Source organism: Onychomys torridus, chromosome 1 (assembly GCF_903995425.1).
Source record: "Onychomys torridus chromosome 1, mOncTor1.1, whole genome shotgun sequence".
In the NCBI taxonomy this organism is placed as follows: domain Eukaryota; kingdom Metazoa; phylum Chordata; class Mammalia; order Rodentia; family Cricetidae; genus Onychomys; species Onychomys torridus.
Window position 1 is genome coordinate 91,998,370 of NC_050443.1, and position 21,210 is coordinate 92,019,579.

Sequence of the window (21,210 nt, forward strand, 5' to 3'; positions counted from 1 at the left end):
ATTGTCCTCATGGAAATCTGTCCGACTCTAGTAGGACTACAGTAATAGTATATATATGGTCTGGACTATTGGGAACACAGGAGGCAGGTTCGTAAGACAGCTGAAGGTGGTCTTGAGAAGCTTCTGAATGACCACTGTCACAGTTTCCTTTCTGTTGCTGTGACAAACATCATTGGCTTGCACATCATTGGCTTACACATCTGTGTCACAGTCCAGCATTGAGGGAAGTCAGGATGATAAAGCAAGCAGAAATTATAGCAGAAACCATGGAGGAATGCTGCTCACTGGCTCATTCATTCACTTAGCTAGACTTCTTAGTCCAGGACTGCCTGCCTAGTGAATGGTGCCACCAACAGTAGCTAGATCATCCTACATCAATTAGTAATCAAGAAAGTCCCCCCAAGACACGTTCATAATCTGACCTGGGCAACCCCTCAATTGAGGCTTCTCCTCCCTGATGATTCTAAACTTTATCAAGCTGACAATTGAGATAAATCAGGAAAATCATGAAGGAGGAATAAAAGTGATCCAAGCCACTCGAGACAGTACAGAGAGAATAATAATGCTCCTTAGACACAGAATTTCAGCTGGAACAATCCTTAATGTAGGGGGCATTTCAGTGGAACAGCATAGCGGGAAGCAAGAGATGCTGAAGTCAGTCCCCCTGTGCTTATCTTCAAACAAAGAGTCATCATGAATTACCAGGCCATGCCTTCACAATATGCTTGGAGCTTAGATGACAGCTAAGCCTTTCTTACTGCTCAGGAAACAAGTTATAGAAATAGCTGGCCACATCTCCATCTGGCTTTTCTTGGGATGCACATGAAGGCTGCATTTCTCTGATATGTAGGAAATAATGACAATTGGGCTGACCCACAAGGGGATGGCTGCCCTCAGCAGGCTGGGAAGGTGCCACCTGGCTTTATATAATGGATATGCCTCTAGAGTAGAAAGTCTTTTGGGGAGCGATGGAATCCTTTTTGAACATGGTGGGATGGAGTGAAGCATTCTGTCCACTCTAAGACATACAGTGGTTAACCAAAAGTGTCATTTGGGTTTATCTCATTCAAATTTTCCCCTTCACTGTGCCTGTAAATGATCTTTAATTTGAGACTTTGTAAAACCAACCAAAGAATGGCTGAGAATTGAGCCAGTCCTTTGAAGTGTATGTGACTTAGCCAATAGTAAATACAGATATATCTGTAGTATTTGCATCTAAAAAGAAGCCTGCTGTGGTACTGGCATTGAGTAGCAGTTCCCTGTTCCCCACTTCCTTAGGAACTTTGATTTAAAAAACAAACAAACAAACAAAAACCTCAAGCCATGTTCTATTGTGGTCTTGTTCAAATATTGCTGTTTCCTCACATTGTACATGAGATCACTCCTGCACCCCATGACTGCCCACCATCCCTTGTGGTTATCACCAAGTCACTGTGGGATAGCCACCTCCACACACCCAGATTGTCTGCCCCACCCTCTGAATGTGGCTAGCCTGTTCACTCCTTATATGGGAACTGTATATAAAAGTCAGCTGAGGAAAGCCACGTTTGGTCCTGAGAATGAAGGCCACTTCCCACATACACTTCAGCTCCTGGTCTTTGCTCACCTCCCAAGGTCTCCACTCCATTCTGCTTGCTCTGTTGCATTCTTCACCCTGATGCCTGGGGGATTTATCCAAAATTCAAATGCACTCATGCCGCTGCCCTGATCAGAACCCTTCAGTGGCTTCCAGATCCTTCCCAATCACATCCAAACTCCTAAAGCATTTAGAGCAATGCCATCTGTGAGCAGGTTCCTTCTTCTTCCATGGCATCACCTCCTAATTCTCCCGACAGTGATCCTGCAGTGCTGAATTACTGATGGCTTTCCAAGAACACTGTTAATTCATGTTTCTGAGCTTCCAAAAACAGCCCCTCCTCTCTATTTTGCTTTACAAATCTGACCAACATTTCCAATTCTCTCAACTGCCCCTCTCTCAGAGAAACCCCTTAGACAGAAGGTGTGCTGGACTGTCTCCTTGAGGTACCTGCATGATCTCCAGACTTCTGTCTAATCCCTGAGGAGTGTTAGATTAAGACAGGGCAATGCCCAATCAGTAGCACCTGAGCCTTTGAACAGTTTTACACACACACACACACACACACACACACACACACACACACACACACGCCTCCCATCACTGAAGAATCACACTGATATCTGCATCCTGATTGACTTCCAGGTCGGGCCAATCACTGGTCTGCCATCATTGGCGGGTCCCACTCCAAGAACTACGTGCTGTGGGAGTATGGAGGATACGCCAGCGAAGGGGTCAAACAAGTTGCTGAACTGGGCTCACCAGTGAAAATGGAGGAAGAGATTCGACAACAGGTAAGGACAGACTCCCAGATCAACCAACAGCTGGAACTGAGGTCAGAGCATCCCTGGGTTTCATTTCCAGGAGCCTGAAATGGGATGCAGTGGAGTGGGCTTGAGGCAGGCTCTATGGGCTGCATTAGAGAGTCTCAGTTTCTCTCCCTGAACTCATGCATCCTCTAGCTTCTGTATTCTGCTTGTTGAGGTGACAGAACTCTGGTCTCCTGGGAGTGAAAAGGGTGATTTATGGTTTCATACTATGGTTTTTGAGGGTGGAGGATAATGTTCAAGCTGTCTAAGCAAATTGTCACTTCTGAAAATAGACGTTTTATGTGTTGGCATGTGGTGTTTTGCAACAGTGTCTTGAAGTGTCTGATAAACTCGCTGGTCATTAGTAATAATTGTCATGCACTGATATGACTTTTGTGAGCTGGATCATGTGAGCCCAGGGGGCCAGGAGCTGCCCCATTATCTAGGCCCTGGCATCTACTGAGAAAAGCAGGATACCTGACCTATTATTCTTGTCAATGTTTACATGACAATGAGCCATCCCTCATCAAAAGCTGGGGCTAGTTAATAGCAAATAGAGGTTGAGAAGAGGGTCTTAGAAGAACAGCAGTTTTTGTGGTTTGCTGTTGAGAGATATAGCCTAGTCTCAGCTGTCATTCCCCCCAGAAGCCCCTCTGTCATGACAGAGTGACTCAGGCAGCCATGCCTCCCTGGCCCCAGCTATTCTGGGACAAGGAAAAGGCAGGCTGTGCTTGGGGTGTGGCCATGTCACAGTGCAGGTCACTGAGAGGCCACCATCCTCCTTCCTTGGGGGGCTCAGATACATGGTATCCCTGCTGTGTTCTGATGGGTGTGTGCTCAGAGACCTGAACAGACTGAGGAGGTGAGTAGAGCCCAGACCCAGTGCCTCCCTGAAATCTACCATCTTGGACTTCAAGCTATCTGCAATCCTGAACTGAATGTAACTGAAGTCACCCTGCTCCTTCATCATGCCCTGGGGGTCCTTTTGGACTCTAGGCTGGGGGCAGGGAGGCTTCAGAATGAGCTTGTGCTTCTCCTCAGTTTGATTTGAAGCCTCTTCTACTTGTTTGAGACAATAAAAAGTTTGATTAAATATGTTAACATTGCATGGTATTAATTATCAAATCACCATCTTTTGTAACTGAAGATGACCTGGGACTCCTAATCTTCCTTTCTTCACCACCTGAGTTCTAGGTTTGCAGGCATGGGCCACTTTGCTGAGTTACATTCAGTGCTCAGGATCAAACCTAGAATTTCATGTATATTAGGACAACATGCTGTTAACCAAGCTACATCTCCACCCCACAGTGTCAGCCTTCTAACTACCTCTGACATGCTTCACTGTAGCTGGAGTTTTCTCTCCTGGTCCTGCAAAGCCCCAGCAGTCCAACAGCCCACTTATAAAATAAACACACAGACGTTTATATTATTTAAACTGTTTGACCTAATGGCTCAGGATTCTTGCTAGCTGTTTATATATCTTAAATTAACCCATTTCTATAAATCAATACCTTGCCACATGGCTCATGGCTTACCAGTATCTTACATGTTGGCGTCTCCTGACTCAGCCTTCCTGTTCCCAGAATTCTCTTCTCTGCTTATCCCGCCTATACTTCCTGCCTGGCTACTGGCCAATCAGCATTTTATTTATACAGAGTGATATCCACAGCACCTCACAAGTGACGTAACTCTTCAGGCTATAGCCAAGTCATGAGTGCTCCCTCCATATTGGCACTACTGTGTCTGGCTTGCCATTGGGGACCCTTTGTCTGAATCCCAGAGGTCCACTTCCTAGCTCTCGGGCATGAAATTGTGATCATCCAGCTCTGAGGAATGGGATGCTGAAAACCATTTGTTACAAAGAAATGATGAAGCTAGCAAGTGGATTCAAGATCGAGGTGTCGTCCCAACAGGGCCGGGCCGGTCTCGCTTTTGACATTCTTGAGAGGTTCCTGTAATGAGAGACATAGGTAGAAATCATTCAAAACTGAAGTTGTGAGTCAGACAGATGGCTCAGTACGTAAAGGCATCTGCCACACAAGCCTGGAGATTTGAGTTCGACCCCTGGAACACATGTAAAGATGGAGAGAGAGAACCAACTCCTTAAAGCTGTCCTCTGATCGATCTCCATATGTGCCTTGTGGCATGTGCACAAACACACACACACACACACACACACACACACACACACACACACACATTCACGTAATACAGTTTTAAAATTTTAAATTGGATTATATTTTATTGGTGAACATAAAGTCTCATTTTCACAACAGTTAAAAGATTGAAAATTATGGGCAGGACTTCAATACTTACAATACCCCACTTCAAAAAACGTGTGTGTGTGTGGTGTGACCTTAACCAGCTGGCTGCAGGGAGCCTGCCTGACCCGGCTGGTGAGTCTTCCTGCTTGTGTGTCGACATAACACCACTTTTCCAGCCTCCTGTGTATTGGTGATCTCTCATTAACCCTCTTTGCATCCAAATCCGAGAGGCCCATGTTAGTATTCAAGTTCTACAGACGAGGAGAAGGGACAGTCAATCACAGAAAAGCCCAGGACTTCAAGGCCAAGTTTGTCTGGCTCCAAAGCCTATGCACAGAATCTGGTGTATGAATTATAGAGCTTCAAGCAGACATCTGATGAGGATTCCAATGTGGAAAATGCTGTGAACTTCACAGCATGGTCCCCATGACACTGAGCAGCCACTTCCCACCTAGGTACCTGCCCAACCACACCCCACCATCCCACTTCTTGCCAGCTCTGAATGGAGCCTCAGCTGGCAGGGGCACCAGTTTCCTAGCTCCTTGAAAATCCAGCTCAGTACAGTAATTTCAAGGTCCCTTCAGTTCAAAAAGATTCATGGCCTTAAGTACCCTTCCCTGCAAGCACACAACTTATATTTTTCTCTAAGTCAGGGAGGAAACAACATTAAAAGGAGCAAGAAGACAGATTCCCCTAGAATAGAAATATGTCCTCTGTGTAACCAGAGGGCTTGTTTGAAACTTTGACAAACTCTCTGTCCCCAACCCTTTACACTTATATCCTCTATCAAAGAGCCTCATTCCAGGCATGATGCAACTAAACTCTCTTTTCCCAGAAAGAGCATTGTGTGCTTTCATTACTATGGACTTACACCTCACAGCCATGTTCACAAGTGTTAAAAAACACAATGGGCATTATTGGATATAAATTTTATGCTAATGGATTTCAAACACAAATGAACAAAAATACTAATCACATTAGCAGTGAGGAATTATAATAATTCTATTGGGTACAAGCTTTATTGTTACTATAACTGTAAAGTCCCAAGAAAATTGTTGACAAATTACTGCAGAGGCATTGACGGTGATGATGCTACAGGCTAGAGACAGTGGGGGCAGAATATGTACCCCTTCTTCAGGGGAAGAGGGACCAATGCTTCCTAGGGCCCAGTGGGACTTGGGAATTGGAAATAACATGGTTGGTTTTTTGTTTGTTTGTTTGTTTGTTGTTTTTTTTTTTTTTTTTTTGGTTTTTCGAGACAGGGTTTCTCTGTGTAGCTTTGCACCTTTCCTGGAACTCACTTGGTAGCCCAGGCTGGCCTCGAACTCACAGAGATCCACCTGCCTCTGCCTCCCGAGTGCTGGGATTAAAGGCGTGTGCCACCACCACCCAGCTTCATGGTTGTTTTTGTTAGCATGTATATTTCTTCTTTTGAGAATTTTTCCAGTTGATTTGTAGGTGTGTGTGTATGTATTCACAAATACACACAGGAGTATATGCATGTATGTATATACAGGTGGAGACCAGATGTCAATCTTGGGTGTCAGGAGCCATCACCTTGTTTTTTGAGACAGGGTGTCTCACTGAGACATAGGACTCACCAATTAGGCTAGGCTAACTAGCCAGTGAGCTCCCAGTTTCCTCCTGTCTCTGTCTCCCCAGTCCTGGGATCACAAGTGTGTTACCAGCTTTCTTATGTGGGTGCAGGAAATCAGACCCAAGTCCTCATGTTCCTGGAGAGAGCGTTACAGACTGAACCATCATTCCAACCCTATTTTCTCATCTTTAATTTGGATGACTTGATGGATTTGTTGTTCAGAATTTCTGAGTTCCTTAAATAGTTAGTATATTAATCTTTGTCAGATGAACAGGTGGTAAAACTTCCTCCCATTCTGTAGGTGTCTGTCTGCTCCACTGAAAGTTTCCTTGCTGTGATGTCTATCTGCTCCACTGATTGAAAGTTTCCTTTGCTGGGGGATTTGTTCATTTGATGTAATCCCATTTGGTTATCCTGTTGACAGCACCTTGAAGTGCTGTTTCTCCTTGTTTTCTTCTAGTAGTTTCCTAGTTTGGGGTCTTATTTATACATTTTTTATCTGTTTTGAGTTGATTTTGGAGTAGGGTGAGGGGAGTTTGGGTAGAACTGAAGGACATTATGTTAAGGTCAAATAAAATAAGCCAGATACATGTTCCCTCATGAACAGACGCTTATGGAAGTAGAACTAAATGTAGAATAGTGATGAACAGCAGCTGGGAAGGGGAGAGGAGACAAAGGATGACTGGCTTTGATTAGCACACTGTATGCATGTATTCAGATATGACACTGAATGCTATGGATGCGTGCAATGTATGCACACTAATAAAAATATAACAATGTTTACAAAAAGAAATAAGAGGTTCTGGCTAGCCTGGCAGCCACTGATGGATAACCCCAGGCAGGAGGAGGAATGGAAGATCACTCCAGGTGGGAGTGGCATCCAGAGAGCCCATGCAAGCTCATTGCTTAGGGACACTTTACCCTACTGCAAGCACTTGTAGTCAGTAGCTGCAAATTTTGACTGGGTGTCTGGTTTTCTGCTGGATACTGGGGTAAAGATGGTGTCCATTCACCCACTTATCCATGCTAGAGAGCCAGGTGCCATCCTTGATATTCACCACACCCCAGCTTCTGCCTCCTCCTTTAGGTTCATTCTGTTCAGCCCCACAGCACCACACACCTCACATTTGAGTGTCCATCCTTTTTGTGAGTGTATGTAGTCTCCTGGTGGGCCTGCCTTCAAGTCCTCTTCCAATTAATTACCCTTGCTGCCCAGGGTCAGCTTTATAAAAATCTGAGTCATGCCACCCCCCAGTTAGGATCAAAACCACTTTTAAAGAGCCACTTCTCAGCTGAGGTCATCTTCCAGCTCCATGGAAGGAAAGAAAGGAGGAGCGGGAGGGAGAAGAAGGAATTGGAGGGGAGACTGGGAGGAGGAAAAGGGGAAGGGCAAAGATTCCTTCATGAGTCTACATTCTAATAGTGATAAGAAAAGAATGGACAGAGATAGGGCTGGGGGTGGGGCTCAATAGGCGAGAGCTTACCTAGCACATGCAAGGCTGTAGGTTCAATCTCCAGAAAATGAGGGGCTTATAAATAATTAGTAAATAATTACAAACTGTGGTGAAAGAGAAGAAGCAGGTGGTGATGACTTAAAGAGGCCTGAGAGTCAAAAAAGGACTCTGTTATGGGTGTTAAGAAGATCCCCCCGAGTAATTACCATTTAAGTTATGGCCCAAAGGAAAGTATAGAGAGGGAAATCATGTAATGTATAGCTGAAAGTTTGTGCAAAGGCCCTGAGGCCAATATATATGTAATCTTATTGTGCTTTCAAAACTAAAAATAAGGATCGAGTGGCAAAGGGAAGAGGGCATGATGGGTGGGCAATTGCACCAAAGAAGAGTAGATTTGGGGTAAGGGACCATATCATCTCCACTAAGAAGAGAGACAGACTCACACCCACACACATGTCTCCCTACAGGTACTTGTTTCTCTCTGGGAACTCTCTGCCCTCGACTGAAAAGGTACAAGCTGCCCCTGGACTGCAGTGGTTTTGACTGCCATTCTGAGTCACTGGAACCTTGATAGCATGCTGTCCCCTTCTTCCGGTTCCTTTCAGCTCACAGCTCCTGGTCTTAGTTCAGCAGTGTCTTCTCTAGGAAGCATGGGTCTGTTGTTCCTCCTCTGGAGTCCCGGAGCTCCTGGTGCTGTTCCTGACCTGGGCTGACCCACCACTGCTTGGTCCTTTCTCGGTCTCCATAGACTGTGCCCCAACTGGGTGGAACTCCTCTCTGCTGGAGTCCTCTGCTTCCTTCCCTGCCAGCCCGTTCCCATCCAGACTGCCTTACCTCTGTAACATTAGACATGGACAAGGCCTCATTTAGTTTCCGTGGCCACAGGACCACAGGGACAGCTCTTCCTTTCCACTGAACTGCTTTGTTTCCTTTCTGCCTTAGGAGGCTTTATCTACCTCCCACAGGATTTTCTTTTTATCTAGAGAGAAAAAAATTTAAAATTAAAGAGCCCTCATGGGCTTTTTCTGATGAAGAAAACCTTCATAGAGTGACCTTGTTCTTCCTTCTCTTGGTACCACCTGAGTCACGTAATCCCTTTGCTCTGGACTGCACACTGCACAGGTGGAATACACAGGGACTCTTCTGCCCCTAAGCATGTGAGAACCCAAGGGTCCAGGTCACAAGGGTACTCAGAGAATCCCCTTGCCATATCCCCAAAGGCCTGATGGAAAGTTTTCATGTCCCATGTTCACAAATGGAGTAGTTCTTCAAAGCGTCCAGTTCTATGTAGGAGTGCCATCCAGTGCCTCACTTCCCACCAGCATGAGACAAACTTTCTCTTCTTCAGGCATGGACTTTCAAAGCTTGGCTTCTGCTCCTGAGCCTGTGTCCTGGTCCCTGATCTCTACAGCTCCTCAATCTGGCTCCTGTTCTTCTCACCTCTGGCAATCAGGCAACCCGGTTATGTTGTTAGAAATGTGTCTTGTTGTCTTTGTCCAGCAGTTCTGTGTGTCCGTGGCAGGATGGAGAACCTTTTGTATCCATTACTTCTCTGTGATTCTAGCTGTCTCCAGCACCCAACTAGTATCTGTGGTGATTTCCTGCGCTGCCAGTTCTACATATCTCCTTACAGACACCTGTGAGCTTTGACTATCCACCACTCCTGCTAATGCCCTAGAGAGGTGGTTCTCAACCTTCCTAATGCTGGGACTCTTTAAGACAGTTCTTCAGGTTGTGGTGATTCCCAACCATAAAATTATTTTTGTTGCTACTTTGTAACTGTAATTTTGCTATAGTTTAGATTTGTAATATAAACATCTGTTTTTTTTCCGGTGGTCTTAGAGCAACTCCTGTGAAAAGGTCATTCAAACCTCAGAAGGGATCATGGCCCACAGGTTGAGAACCACTGTCCTAGAGAGTCTCTGCATTGTCCATGCTTCCCTGAGCTCTCAGGGTTCTCCTGGCAGGGGAGGTCAGGTCAGGGTGGGCTCTGATACAGGCTTGATTGATTGGCTAGGAGATTATCTCAACCAGCCAATGGGAATCCCACACCATCCATGGCAGGACAATCAATAAGCAAGCAGCATTTCTAATTTGAAGTTTATTTGGTTCTGGGACCTAGATCTCTTTTCTCACCTTCTTTAAGACACTAGAGATGACATATATCTGCCAAACAATAGAGTTCATACAATTTTTGATTTTGAGACTTTTAACCACTGTTCTCTAATTAAAACCATCACATGTTGCAGTACCCAGAAAATGGAAGTCAGAGGGTCATGAGTTCAAGGCCAGCCTGGGTAATTAGTAGGTTTCAAGCCAATCTCAACTAACTAGCAAGATCTTATCTCAAAAACCACACACACACACACACACACACACACACACACACACACGGGGGGGGGGGATAGATTTTATTTGTTATCTATAATAAAGCACCAGTGATCCTCCACACTCATCAAAAAGCAATGATGTACAATGACTAAAAGCAATGGCTCTGATTCAAGGTCAAGGTTTTCTAGGTTCAAATCCTGGCTCTGTAAGTTACTTACTGTGTGATTCTGGGCAAGTTACTTAACCCCTCTATGTATCAGTTTCTTCTTCCATGATGGTGGTCATGTCAACCTTGTAGAGTTGTGAGAACTCTGAGCTCTACCAAATGCTTAGAGCAGAGCCTGCCCTGGAGAAAGTGCTCGGTAATTAATGTCACACCCTTCATTTCTATTTGCATTCTTGGACCTCTGTTTCCTCATCAGGAAAATTAGGCATTAGTCCTAAAGCCCATGAGCCCCTCCAGGATCCTGAAAGTATAATAATTCTAATTATAACAGTTCAACATGTGATATTCAGGTTGAGGACCACAGAGGATGAGGCCACAAATCCTTTGCCTGGTGCTCTGTGTCCCCAGTCTCTACCTCTGTTCAATGGTGTCATCTCCCAGTATGTCTTAAGTTGAAAGAGACACTGTGACCACCCTAAGCAAAGGAGTTGGGGGAGACTCCAGGCTCACTCCCACCTTGCCTCTGGGACCATGCAGTCCCTTCTGTAGAAAAGCCTGATCCAAATGCTCAGAAAAACTAGGATGGTGCTGCTTCCAGAACAGGGCTCAGAGGCAGCTGATAGCATGAATCTTCCCAAATGTGATAAGAAAGCATCCTAGGGTTAGAACTACACACACACACACACACACACACACACACACACACACACACACACACACACACGGAAAGGGAGGTCTAGTGAAGTCTCTTATGGCTGGCACCTACTCAAACTGGCCCAAATACAAAAGAAACTTTGCTTTAGGAGACAGTGGGACCTATGAGGGTACAAGCCTTTACACAGCCAAGAAGAGCCCCTTTCCCAGAAGCTGGAGCCGAAGGCCCCCAGTTATATGGTCATGGTCACTCTCCCTTCCTTTATACCACTCAGAGTCACATGGACTTATCTCTGCTCATTTGTGTCACTTTCTGTCCCCACTGATAAGAGTTTCCACCTCCACTACAAGTACCCATGGCCCCAAATTTTGACCATGCCATCCTCCCACAGCCAGCTAAGCAGCACTGGTGATGCACAGCAGAAACAGGTAAATCTTTGGCACTGATGCCTTGCCTCAGCATCTGCCATCAGTCCAATCTGCAGCCTGGCCCACAGCCGCATACAGGCCCTGCAGGCAGGCAGTTCATGGTGAAAACGGAATTGGAAGTAAAAGTCTTTTGGAGCAGCAGTAGACAAGCAAGGATGAGACTGAATCACAAAGCCTAGATAAAGGGCGGGAACTCAGTCAGCTGTAGACACTGCTGCTGAGGGACAGCTGAAGGAGAAGTGGTACCATCCAGAGAAGCCCACAGTGTGGAGCTTCACCAGCCTGCGACGCAATACCAGGTCTAGAGGTCAGGTTAGCGGTTGAGGCAGCACCAAGGGGCATTAGCAGACTGAAGTACATGAATTATACAAGCAGAGATCAAAATAGGGTGCCAGGCAGAAACACGGTTGAGACTACTCCTGAGCCCTTGAGACTTGGGGCCACACATTTTTAAGGACCCAAGAAACGGAGCAGGGCCAGTGCATAACTTTAATGTGCCTTAAGTCTGTCACCTTGAGCAAATGACCAAACCTCGGTGTCTCCATTCCCAAATGGTGCTATTAGCAGCATGGGGCACAGTTGTTGGTTATGAAATAGCATGTGAGTGATGCTTGACTTGGTATGTAAGCATTATTTTTGTTATGACTGGGACATAAAAATTAATCAAGAGTATTGTAATCCCTCTTCCCCTTCAGAGGGGATGATTTGGTTTTATTGGGTGGGAACACAATCAAAAGAAGTAAATGGTGTGCAATAAAAAGAGTTCTAGAATGAAAATCTAGAGAAGGAAAAGCAGGATCAGGAGACAAGATGGCATTAGAATTCTCGGGAGTGAGACGTGTAGTTGAACAGGTGCTGTTGGATTGAAAAACAGGGAGAGAAAAGGAAACCAAAGAAGACTGAGAGAATGTGTTTCCTAAAAGAGGAGGCATCAGAAGAACGTTTTTAGCTGTGTGCTTTGTAGAACTGCATGATGGGATTTCTCCTTTGCAGCCTTCTTAGGAAACATGTAGTCAAGACCTGTGGCACTTTTGTCTTCCTTTGCTCATTGTTGCTGTGAAACAGAAGGGCACAGACTAGGAAAACTACACACAATTGACACTTGTTCCACAGATGGTGCTGGAGCCTGAACATCCAAGTCATCATCTTGCTTCAGCTGAGGCTGAAGACAAATAGAAATCCCAGTAGCACAGGCTGCCCCGGCCGGAAGGGTGCAAAGACCTCCTTGCAGCAGTGGCTCTCACACCCAAACGTTTACCCAACAACATCACCAACTCCTGGGAATTCTGAGAATCTTCATGAGGGGGAGGGGCGTTTATTTGATCAAAACATACACAGTATTTGATTCATAGAAAAATCTGTTTTTACAGTAACTGACACAAAATAGTCCAACTGGAAGGCAAATTCAAGTGGGAGATAATTGATAAATAGCCTTAAGAAGTGTAGGGCAATGTAGCTTTATTTGTGAAAACTGTAAGCTGGTTTTTTTAATTGTAGCAATAAAAATAAGACATCTGTCTCTAGCATAGCTATTTGTAAGAGAACAATTAGGCTAGAAATATTCATATTGTCAGTATAGTTCTTTGCCTGTATTGTTTATTTGCTAAGACAGGATCTCACTGCATACCCCAGAATGGCCTTGAACTTGGGAGCCTCCTGGCTCAGCCTGATAAGGACTGGATATACAGGCACACACCACCACGCCTGTCAGTTATGAGTATGTTTTTAGTCCTTCTAGATCAGTGGTTCTCAACCTGTGGGTCACGACCCCTTTGTCAAACCTCTACCTCCAAAAAAACCTTGCGCTTGCTAGGTGAGCTCTCTACCACTGAGCTAAATCCCCAACCCATAAAAAAAATTCTTACATTATGACTTGTAAGAGTAGCAAAATTACAGTTATGAAGTAGCAACAAAAATAATTTTATGCTGGGCCGTGATGGCACACACCTTTAATCCCAGCACTCAGGAGGCAGAGCCAGGCAGATCTCTGTGAGTTTGAGGCCAGCCTGGTCTACAGAGTGAGATCCAGGACAAGCACCAAAACTATACAAAGAAACCCTGTCTTGGAAAAAAAACTAATAATAATTATTATTATTAGTTATATAAATATTAATATTATTATTTTAAGGTTGGGGGTCACTGCAGCCACATGAGGAACTGTTTTAAAGGGTCACAGCATCAGGAAGGCTGAGGACTACTGGTCTAGTTGGTAATTCTGTACCTGGAGACTGCTTTTAGGAATGTTCTCACATAAAGGTTATATGAAAAAAAAAAATATTCACTACAGCGTTGTTTAAAAATTGAAAGGTGGAAATAGGGTAAGTTGTTATCAGTAGAGGACATTTTAAGTTCCAGCTACATCATATAGTCAAGTACCATGCAGCCCTTAAAGGGGGTGGGGGCAGATCTGTTTGTACCGGCATGGAATACTCTCCAGTGCATATTTCAAGGTGGGGAAAAATAAAACTGTGTGTGTGGCATAAAGCCATCTGGGGAGAAAGGTGTCTGGGTCAGAGTGAACTGACTATATGCACATACAGATTTTTGCAGGCACAGAATACTTTTTTTTTGGTGGGGAGCAGGGTCTCACTTTGTAGCCTAGGTTGGGCTAGAACTCAAAACATAGCTAGGTTGACCTTGAACTCCTGATCATCCTCCTGTCTCATCCTCCCATATGCTAGGATTATATGTGTGAGTACCCACACTCAGTTGTGCTCAGAATCTCTTGATGAACACACGCCAACAGGGAGGGCGAGGCTCAGACAGAAAGGAAGGTCAGCTCACATTCTCCCATCTGCCCTTTTGTGCTGCTTCAGCTTTACCAGCACCTTCTCCAAGACGGCACTTCAATAAACAAACAAAACATTGGTTTTAAAAACCGAAAACCCCCACAAGTACTCAATTTATAAACATCCTGTGTTCCACCAAGAAATATGGAGTTATTTTTCTCACTATAGAGGCTGATCCTGCAGAAATGGAGAGCTAAGCAGTCAGAAATAGCCACAAACTGTCTGGGGGAAAATCATCGAGAGTGATGAGACCCACGAACGCAAACATTAAAACAGCATAAAAAACTAAAACTACAAAACTAGAACAGATGAGTCAACAGAATCCAATGCAAAGTCCAAAACTGACAAGTTCATAGTTAACTATGTACATGGAAAAGCAGTTTCCTGCCATCCCAGGGAAACAGTGGGTCATTCGATAAACAGCAGCAAAACTACTAGAAACATCTAGAAAAAGAGAAATTTTCTTTAAGTCTCAGTCTTTGAACCAAAATATACATTCTGATTATATTGAAGACTTATATATTTTAAAATAAAGTACATCAACACAGGAGAAAACCTGAAAAATATCAATTTTTAGTGTAGAGCCAAGTCCTTTATACCACAAAACTCAGAGGTCGTTAAAGAAGACATAAGACAAGCAAGAAACATTTTAATAATATAAAATATTAAGAAATTTTTAAGGAATTTTTAAAAGTTATGTTTATGCATGTGTCTATATGTAGGTATGTGTACATAAGTACAGGTACCTGAAGAATTCAGAAGAGGACATTGGGCTGAGTGGTGGTAGCATACACCTTTAATGGGGTCACCCTAGACCATCTGCATATCAAATATTTATATTATGGTTCATAACAGTAGCAAAATTACAGTTATGAAGTAGCAACAAAACAATTATATGGTTGAGGGGTCACCACAACATGAGAAACTGTATTAAGTGGTCATAGTATTAGGAAGGTTGGGAACCACTGATATAGAGTCTCATATAGCTTGTAGCCCTGGCTGGCCTTGAACTCCTGATCTTCCTGCCTTCAACTCCCACAAGTTGGGATTACAGGAATATGCCAGCACACAAAACAGGTCAGTTTTTAAGACCATCAAACCAATGGCAAAATAATACAGACACATGGATAGGTCTCAGAAAGAAACTAGATGGGTTTTAGATGTTTTTTTTAAGTGCTCAATTCATTTACAATTACAGAAATTCAGATTGATTCCATAAACCTATACCTTTTGGTCTGTTAGGTTTTGATAACCATTTGTCGCCAATGGCCCAGAGAAACAGACAGTTCTACATATGCATTATGGCAATGCTAGCTGGTATAACTTTGGAGAAGGCATGTTCTTCTGACTTGTAGCTCATATATACTCATATTTGAGCATGTGCTATTTATTGAACACTGAAACACATACACACACAGACACACACACACACACACACACACACAATGGGTGTGTTAGTTACTTTCTGCTGCCATAATAAGACACCATGACCAGAAGTAACTTACAGGAAAGTGTATTTTTGGCTCCTACTTCCAGAAAGAGAGTCCATAATGGTAGGAAAGGCGAAGCAGCAGACAGCCAGAGAGGGAAGTTGAGATCACATCTCCATCCACACAGGAACAAATGGGAAGAAAGTTAAGGCTATAATCCCTGTAGTGTTCTTCCTCCAACAAAGCTCCACCTCCTCAAGGTCCTATAACCTCCCCTAACTGTGCCACTAACTGGAAATAAGTTTTCAGATACCTGAACCTATGGGGGAAGTTTCTCATTCAAGCCGCAACAGGATCTTAAATATCCCTGAATAGGGAACCATTTAATACGAATCTGCTATTAAATATTTCCAAGTTGGCTTTGTTAGAAGAACATATGCTACAGAGAACCCATTGTGTGTTCCATTGGAGCATCTTTTAAAGGTGCACGATGACATCTCCTGAAAGGTGTACAAGAATGCGGATAGTTGCCTGTTGGGTGAGGACCTAAGCACCCGTGGGCGAGGGAAAGGAGGAGACCTTTGCCAAATTCCATTTCTGCCTTTTGAAAATTGTATCATGTTTTATGTTATTGATTCAAGCAGTGGTTATTTTATAATCTAAATCCTTAAGAAATAACCTACCAACGAACACTGGAGCTGGGGAATCTTTAGAAGACTGCCTAAGAGAGCATGTTGCTCAGCAGTTAAGCACAGTGGCTGCTCTTCCAGAGGACCTGGTTCAAGTCCCAGTACCCATGTGGTGGTTCACAACCTCTGTAACTCCGGTCCTTCTTCTGGCATATGCAGTCAAACGTCCCATATCCAGAAAAATAAATCTTTTTAATTAAAAAAGAAGAAGAAGAAAGTATGTTGTGTGGGCTTCCTGGTTTGTTCTCATCTTGGTGACCAACAGCTGCAGGCCACTAGATTTATTTTTGAATGAAAAACTGAGGCTTACAAAGTATATACTTGACTGTTCAAATAATAATAGTAAGACATATGTGCAACACGGATTTCTTAACTTTTTTCCTCTCTTGCACTAAAAAAGAAATGCAAAAGGCATTCCTGGAAGCATCAACCGAGTATATACACTCACCCAGTATCCTGAAAAATATCTTTTATTTTCACCAGGTTCTATATTTCTTAGGCTCTAAACTCGACTTTCTAATGAATACTTGCCATCTAGTGATTTTTTTTAAAAAATGTGTGTGTGGGGAGGTGTTTCTCCAGTAACCCCCCCCCATTGTTCTCTAACTCTGAAAACATAATAGCTTTTAGAATAGAAATACAAAATGAAGTGTAAAATGAGAGTGTCACCTCACACAGACTGTGATGTTAATTGGCTTTTGCTACAGAGTGGATAGGCAACCTCTAAGATGAAAGGGTTAACTCATGAGCAATTGACTATTGCCTTTGGGTCTGTGGTAAGAAAAACATGGCTGCAAGTAGTCCTCAGAACAAGTTACACACCTCAGGGTGGCTGGGGAGAAAACAGAGGAGTGGGCTAAGGTCTCATATTCCCCCTTGAAAGTACACCCCAAAGGCCTAACTTCCTCCCACTAGGTCCCACCTTCTAATGGCTCCCCAGTAGCACACAGGCTGACAATCAAGCTGTTAGCATGTGGACAGGAAAGACAAGTAGTTACAGACTGGAGAGTGTTACTTCAGAGGACAATGGGCAGTTCCACCTAACTCTGTCTCAAAATGAATGGCTTCAAAACATCACAAACCAGTTTCCAAAGATGAAGAGTTTTCCCTGCTCACAATGAGGAAGAGCAGGGCTAACAGGTGTTATATCTTGTAGCTGCTTCTGAAATGCTGGTGGCTTGTGGTATGTACACTGGGAATCAGCTGTTCAATTGAGGTGTATGCCTTTCCCCTCTGTTTCCCAACAGTTCCCTGGCTGCTTTTGTGAAGTCAGCCATTCTACCTACTTTGTCTCCATAGCTACCATCAGTTCTCCAAACTACAGCTATTTCCCAATAGGTTCCAGTTATAGTACATTTTAATTTGTCTTCTAATTCAAAAACAGAATTACTGCTTCATTAATCAATGGGTAAAGAAAATCAAAAGTCTATTAACTAGAAAGTAATGCTACTCCAAAGGCATTGATCCATATTTGTTATGGGCAGCCTATTCATTAGGAACTGTAGCTCCTGAGAGTAGCTTTCTGGGGTGCCACTGGGGGAACTGAAATGGGGCTATAAATACCTTGAAATGCATCTGACACTTATTAAAAGTTTGTTTAGTGGAGAATAGAAAATATAAGTATATATTAGAGATTATTTTATGCCACAAATATATATATATATATATATGTATATATATATATATATTCATTGTTGAATAATCATCGACAGTTATATACATGTTACATTGAACAGATGGGAGTTGTGCTTTATCCCTGCAGAATGTTTATTTTAAAATCAATGCATGGCCAAAATACAGAGAATCTCTAAGGCTTAGGAGCCATACTAGAAGAGAGAGAGGGCAGACAAATTCTAAGAGCCAGATGTTGGGAAGACCAGAGTGAAGCAGTATCTTCTGGACATTACAGGAAGGCTGCACTCATGAACTCACAGCAGGCATGCCCTATACAATGTCAAGCCAATCAATATTCTAGCATGGAGTGGAAAGGGGCTCACTGCTCCCATCGCCAACCTAGGAGCTATGGACAATAAATGTCTTCTGGGGAAAGGAGAGTCAGTTTTCTTTAAGGATGTGGCCCTTGGTAGGTCAACCACACTCCAGTGAATGGCCCCACACCATGATAATTCAAAATGCACTGTGAATGTTGGTGATTCCACTTTGTGCAAGGACACCATAGTAGACAAAGAAGTGAGACTGTGGGCTAATAATTGTATTATCTAGGTGATTTGTGGGTCTGTTTCTCTTGTCTGTTTTATTCCATGATTTTACTGCTATGTATCTTTTTGTTGAATACCATAAATGAATATGAAGCATTGCAAAGTCTAGCTGACAGTCTCTCAGAAAAGATTCACTTTCACTTTCTCCAGGAAGCAGATCACCCTGAATCAGCCTTGGGCTGGGGTGTTTTCAAGCTGGAAGTCAGTCTTTATGAGGACTCTTGCTTATTTCGGGGAACATCACTTTTCAGGGTTCCCTATTACACATGCCTCTGCCCCTTACCACTTCTCACTTCCTGCTCTAACTTCAGAATCCAAGGCACTGAGAGCCCTGGTTAAACACTCAGCTTCTCATTTCTACTCCCAGTTGCCAGTTGTGTTCTTCATGAAGCTCAAAGACCTGAAATTGCCCCAGAAGAAAAAGCAGTTTCAAACACCAGACTCACTTCTCTGTCCCCTTCTCTTTGGGATCTGACTTCAGTTTTTTGTTGTTGTTGTTGTTTTCTGCCAGTCCCATGAGACTACCAAAACCTATGCTCAGCTTCTCAACCTCTTAACTTTCTGCAGCTGATGCAAATGCCATGCTGGAGCTGGGGAGGTGGCTCAGTGATTTCAGCACATACTGTACAAGTGTGAGAACTGGAGTCTGGATCCCCAGAACCCACATAAATGCCAGGTGGGCATGGCACCCCACCTATAATTCTTGCCTCAGAAGGCAGAGACAGAGGATCCCCAGAACAATCTGGCTAGCAAAACTAACCATATCAGCAAGCTCTGGGCTTGATTGAAAGACTTTACTTCAAAGAATAAGGTGGAGAGCAATTACAGATTATCCCTAACATCAACCTCTGGCTTACACATACATTCTCACACATGTGCATATGTACCCACACACACATAAACATAAACAATTTTTAAAAAGAAATATAAAAAGCCAATTCCTAAAAGGGAAATGCATTTTGGAGAATGTGGCTTGCTTCTGTGTATAACCCTTGCCAGCTGTGTCTGACATCATTCTGACCTGTGTCAAGCCCCACCTCCACTCACTATTATCTGTTCTGTGTTCTAAATGTGGAAGACTGTGTTTCTGCCTGCATTTGTTCAAAAATTCATCCTTAAAGCATAGTTCTTGCTATTTGTTTACACTGTTAATTTATACTGGAAAACACAATCTTACATCGGCATTACTTCCTTAAATGCAAATGCTTTGGAAGAGTCTATAGTTGAGGAAGAGGCTGATAAGACCTTGACACTTTGGTTGACAGATTTTCCTGAGTTGAAGGCTTCCAGAAAATCTCTTCAGCAGTCAGTGCACTCTTTTTCTGTGTCTAGTTTCACACTGGCATAAGCCCTGTCCACGGGAACTACCTGTGTTGATCCCGAGCCCATCCTAACTGTTGGGAAGTTTTGTTATTTGACTTCTTGATGCTGTTGTAGGTGAACAACAAACTTTCTAAGTATAGAATGACAAGTGCTAAGACAATTCAAAATTTTAGGGCTAAAAAAAAAAACAACTCTGTGGATTCAAACTAATGACTCTAATGACTTAGAGCAATTAGCCATTAGAACCATGGTAGATTCTTAACCTGAGATGCGATGCAATTGATGCCACATTTTTCAATTGTTTAAGCTGTTGGTTGTGAACCAGACATTATCAAAGACATTCTTGATGCCTTTGAAAAGGAATGCTAACAAATCTACAATGAGGTATAGTGGCTATAGATCAAACATTAATTGTGTGTATGTGATCTACTTGGGCAGATGCCCTCCATTCTAACTCAATTGAAAGTAGTAACTGATTGCTGTAGCCTAACAAGGATGTGTTAAAACAAGGAATTATAGGAATTGATATGTGCATATGTCAAATATTTTATTTTAACCTACATAAGTGTATTTTTTTAAAATATATGTATTGTTTGTGATGTGGTGGTGTGCATGTGCCATGGCACATGTTTAGGTTCAGAGAACCCAAATCAGTTATCTCCTTACATCTTATCTTTTTTTTTTTTTAAGCTGAGGATCGAACCCAGGGCCTTGCGCTTGCTAGGCAAGCGCTCTACCACTGAGCTCAATCCCAATCCCCTCTCCTTACATCTTTACAGAGGTTCTAGGGCTCAAACTCATGTCTCTAGGCTTGGGTGGCAAGTACCTTTATCCACTAAGCCATGTCACTGGCCCCACAGATGTACTTTTAATCACAAATATATCACACTGATGATTCATCTTCCTTAGTCTCCAGTTTAAAGTTCTTGAAAATGTATCTGGTACTTAAAGACATGAACAAAGCAGTCTGAGAACAAAATCCCAATCTGTGTCACTTCTCCACATCTGTGTGTGTGTGTGTGTGTGTGTGTGTGTGTGTGTGTGTGTGCATAACAGCCTTGGCTGTACTGGAACTCTCTTCATAGACCAGGCTGGCCTTGAACTCACAGAGATCCACCTGCCTCTGCCTCCTGGGTGCTGGGATTAAAAGTGTATACCACCATACCCAGCTTCTTCTCCACAACCTCTAGTTGTCTTGCTCTCTCTAAATTATAAAGCACATTTCCAACAACTTGCCTTTCCATGAGTCTTTTCAAAGAAGTCATAAACAGCACCTTTCTTCTCATATTGCATGAGTTTCATAAAGCTTCACTAGGTTATGCAAATAGAGTATAATAATATACTGGAGCTTTGAGATCAAATACAGCTCACTCTTTGCAAACAGAGAGCTTTGTGGTGGGAGCGTGTGTACACTATCATACAGAGCTCCAGACCAAGGTGTCAGTATGCTACACAGGCTCTCACAGTGTTCTCCTCAAGC

General features: G+C 43.3%; 1 protein-coding gene across 1 annotated transcript in view; it reads left to right on the forward strand.

Moving 5' to 3' along the window:
* The window catches only part of Spon1 (spondin 1), a 288,479-nt gene that overhangs the window by 165,902 nt on the left and 101,367 nt on the right, over positions 1-21,210 (forward strand). Inside the window, exon 6 of the mRNA XM_036177304.1 lies at positions 2,222-2,370. Coding sequence (XP_036033197.1) covers positions 2,222-2,370 — 149 coding nt within the window. The remainder of the gene's footprint in view (positions 1-2,221; positions 2,371-21,210) is intronic.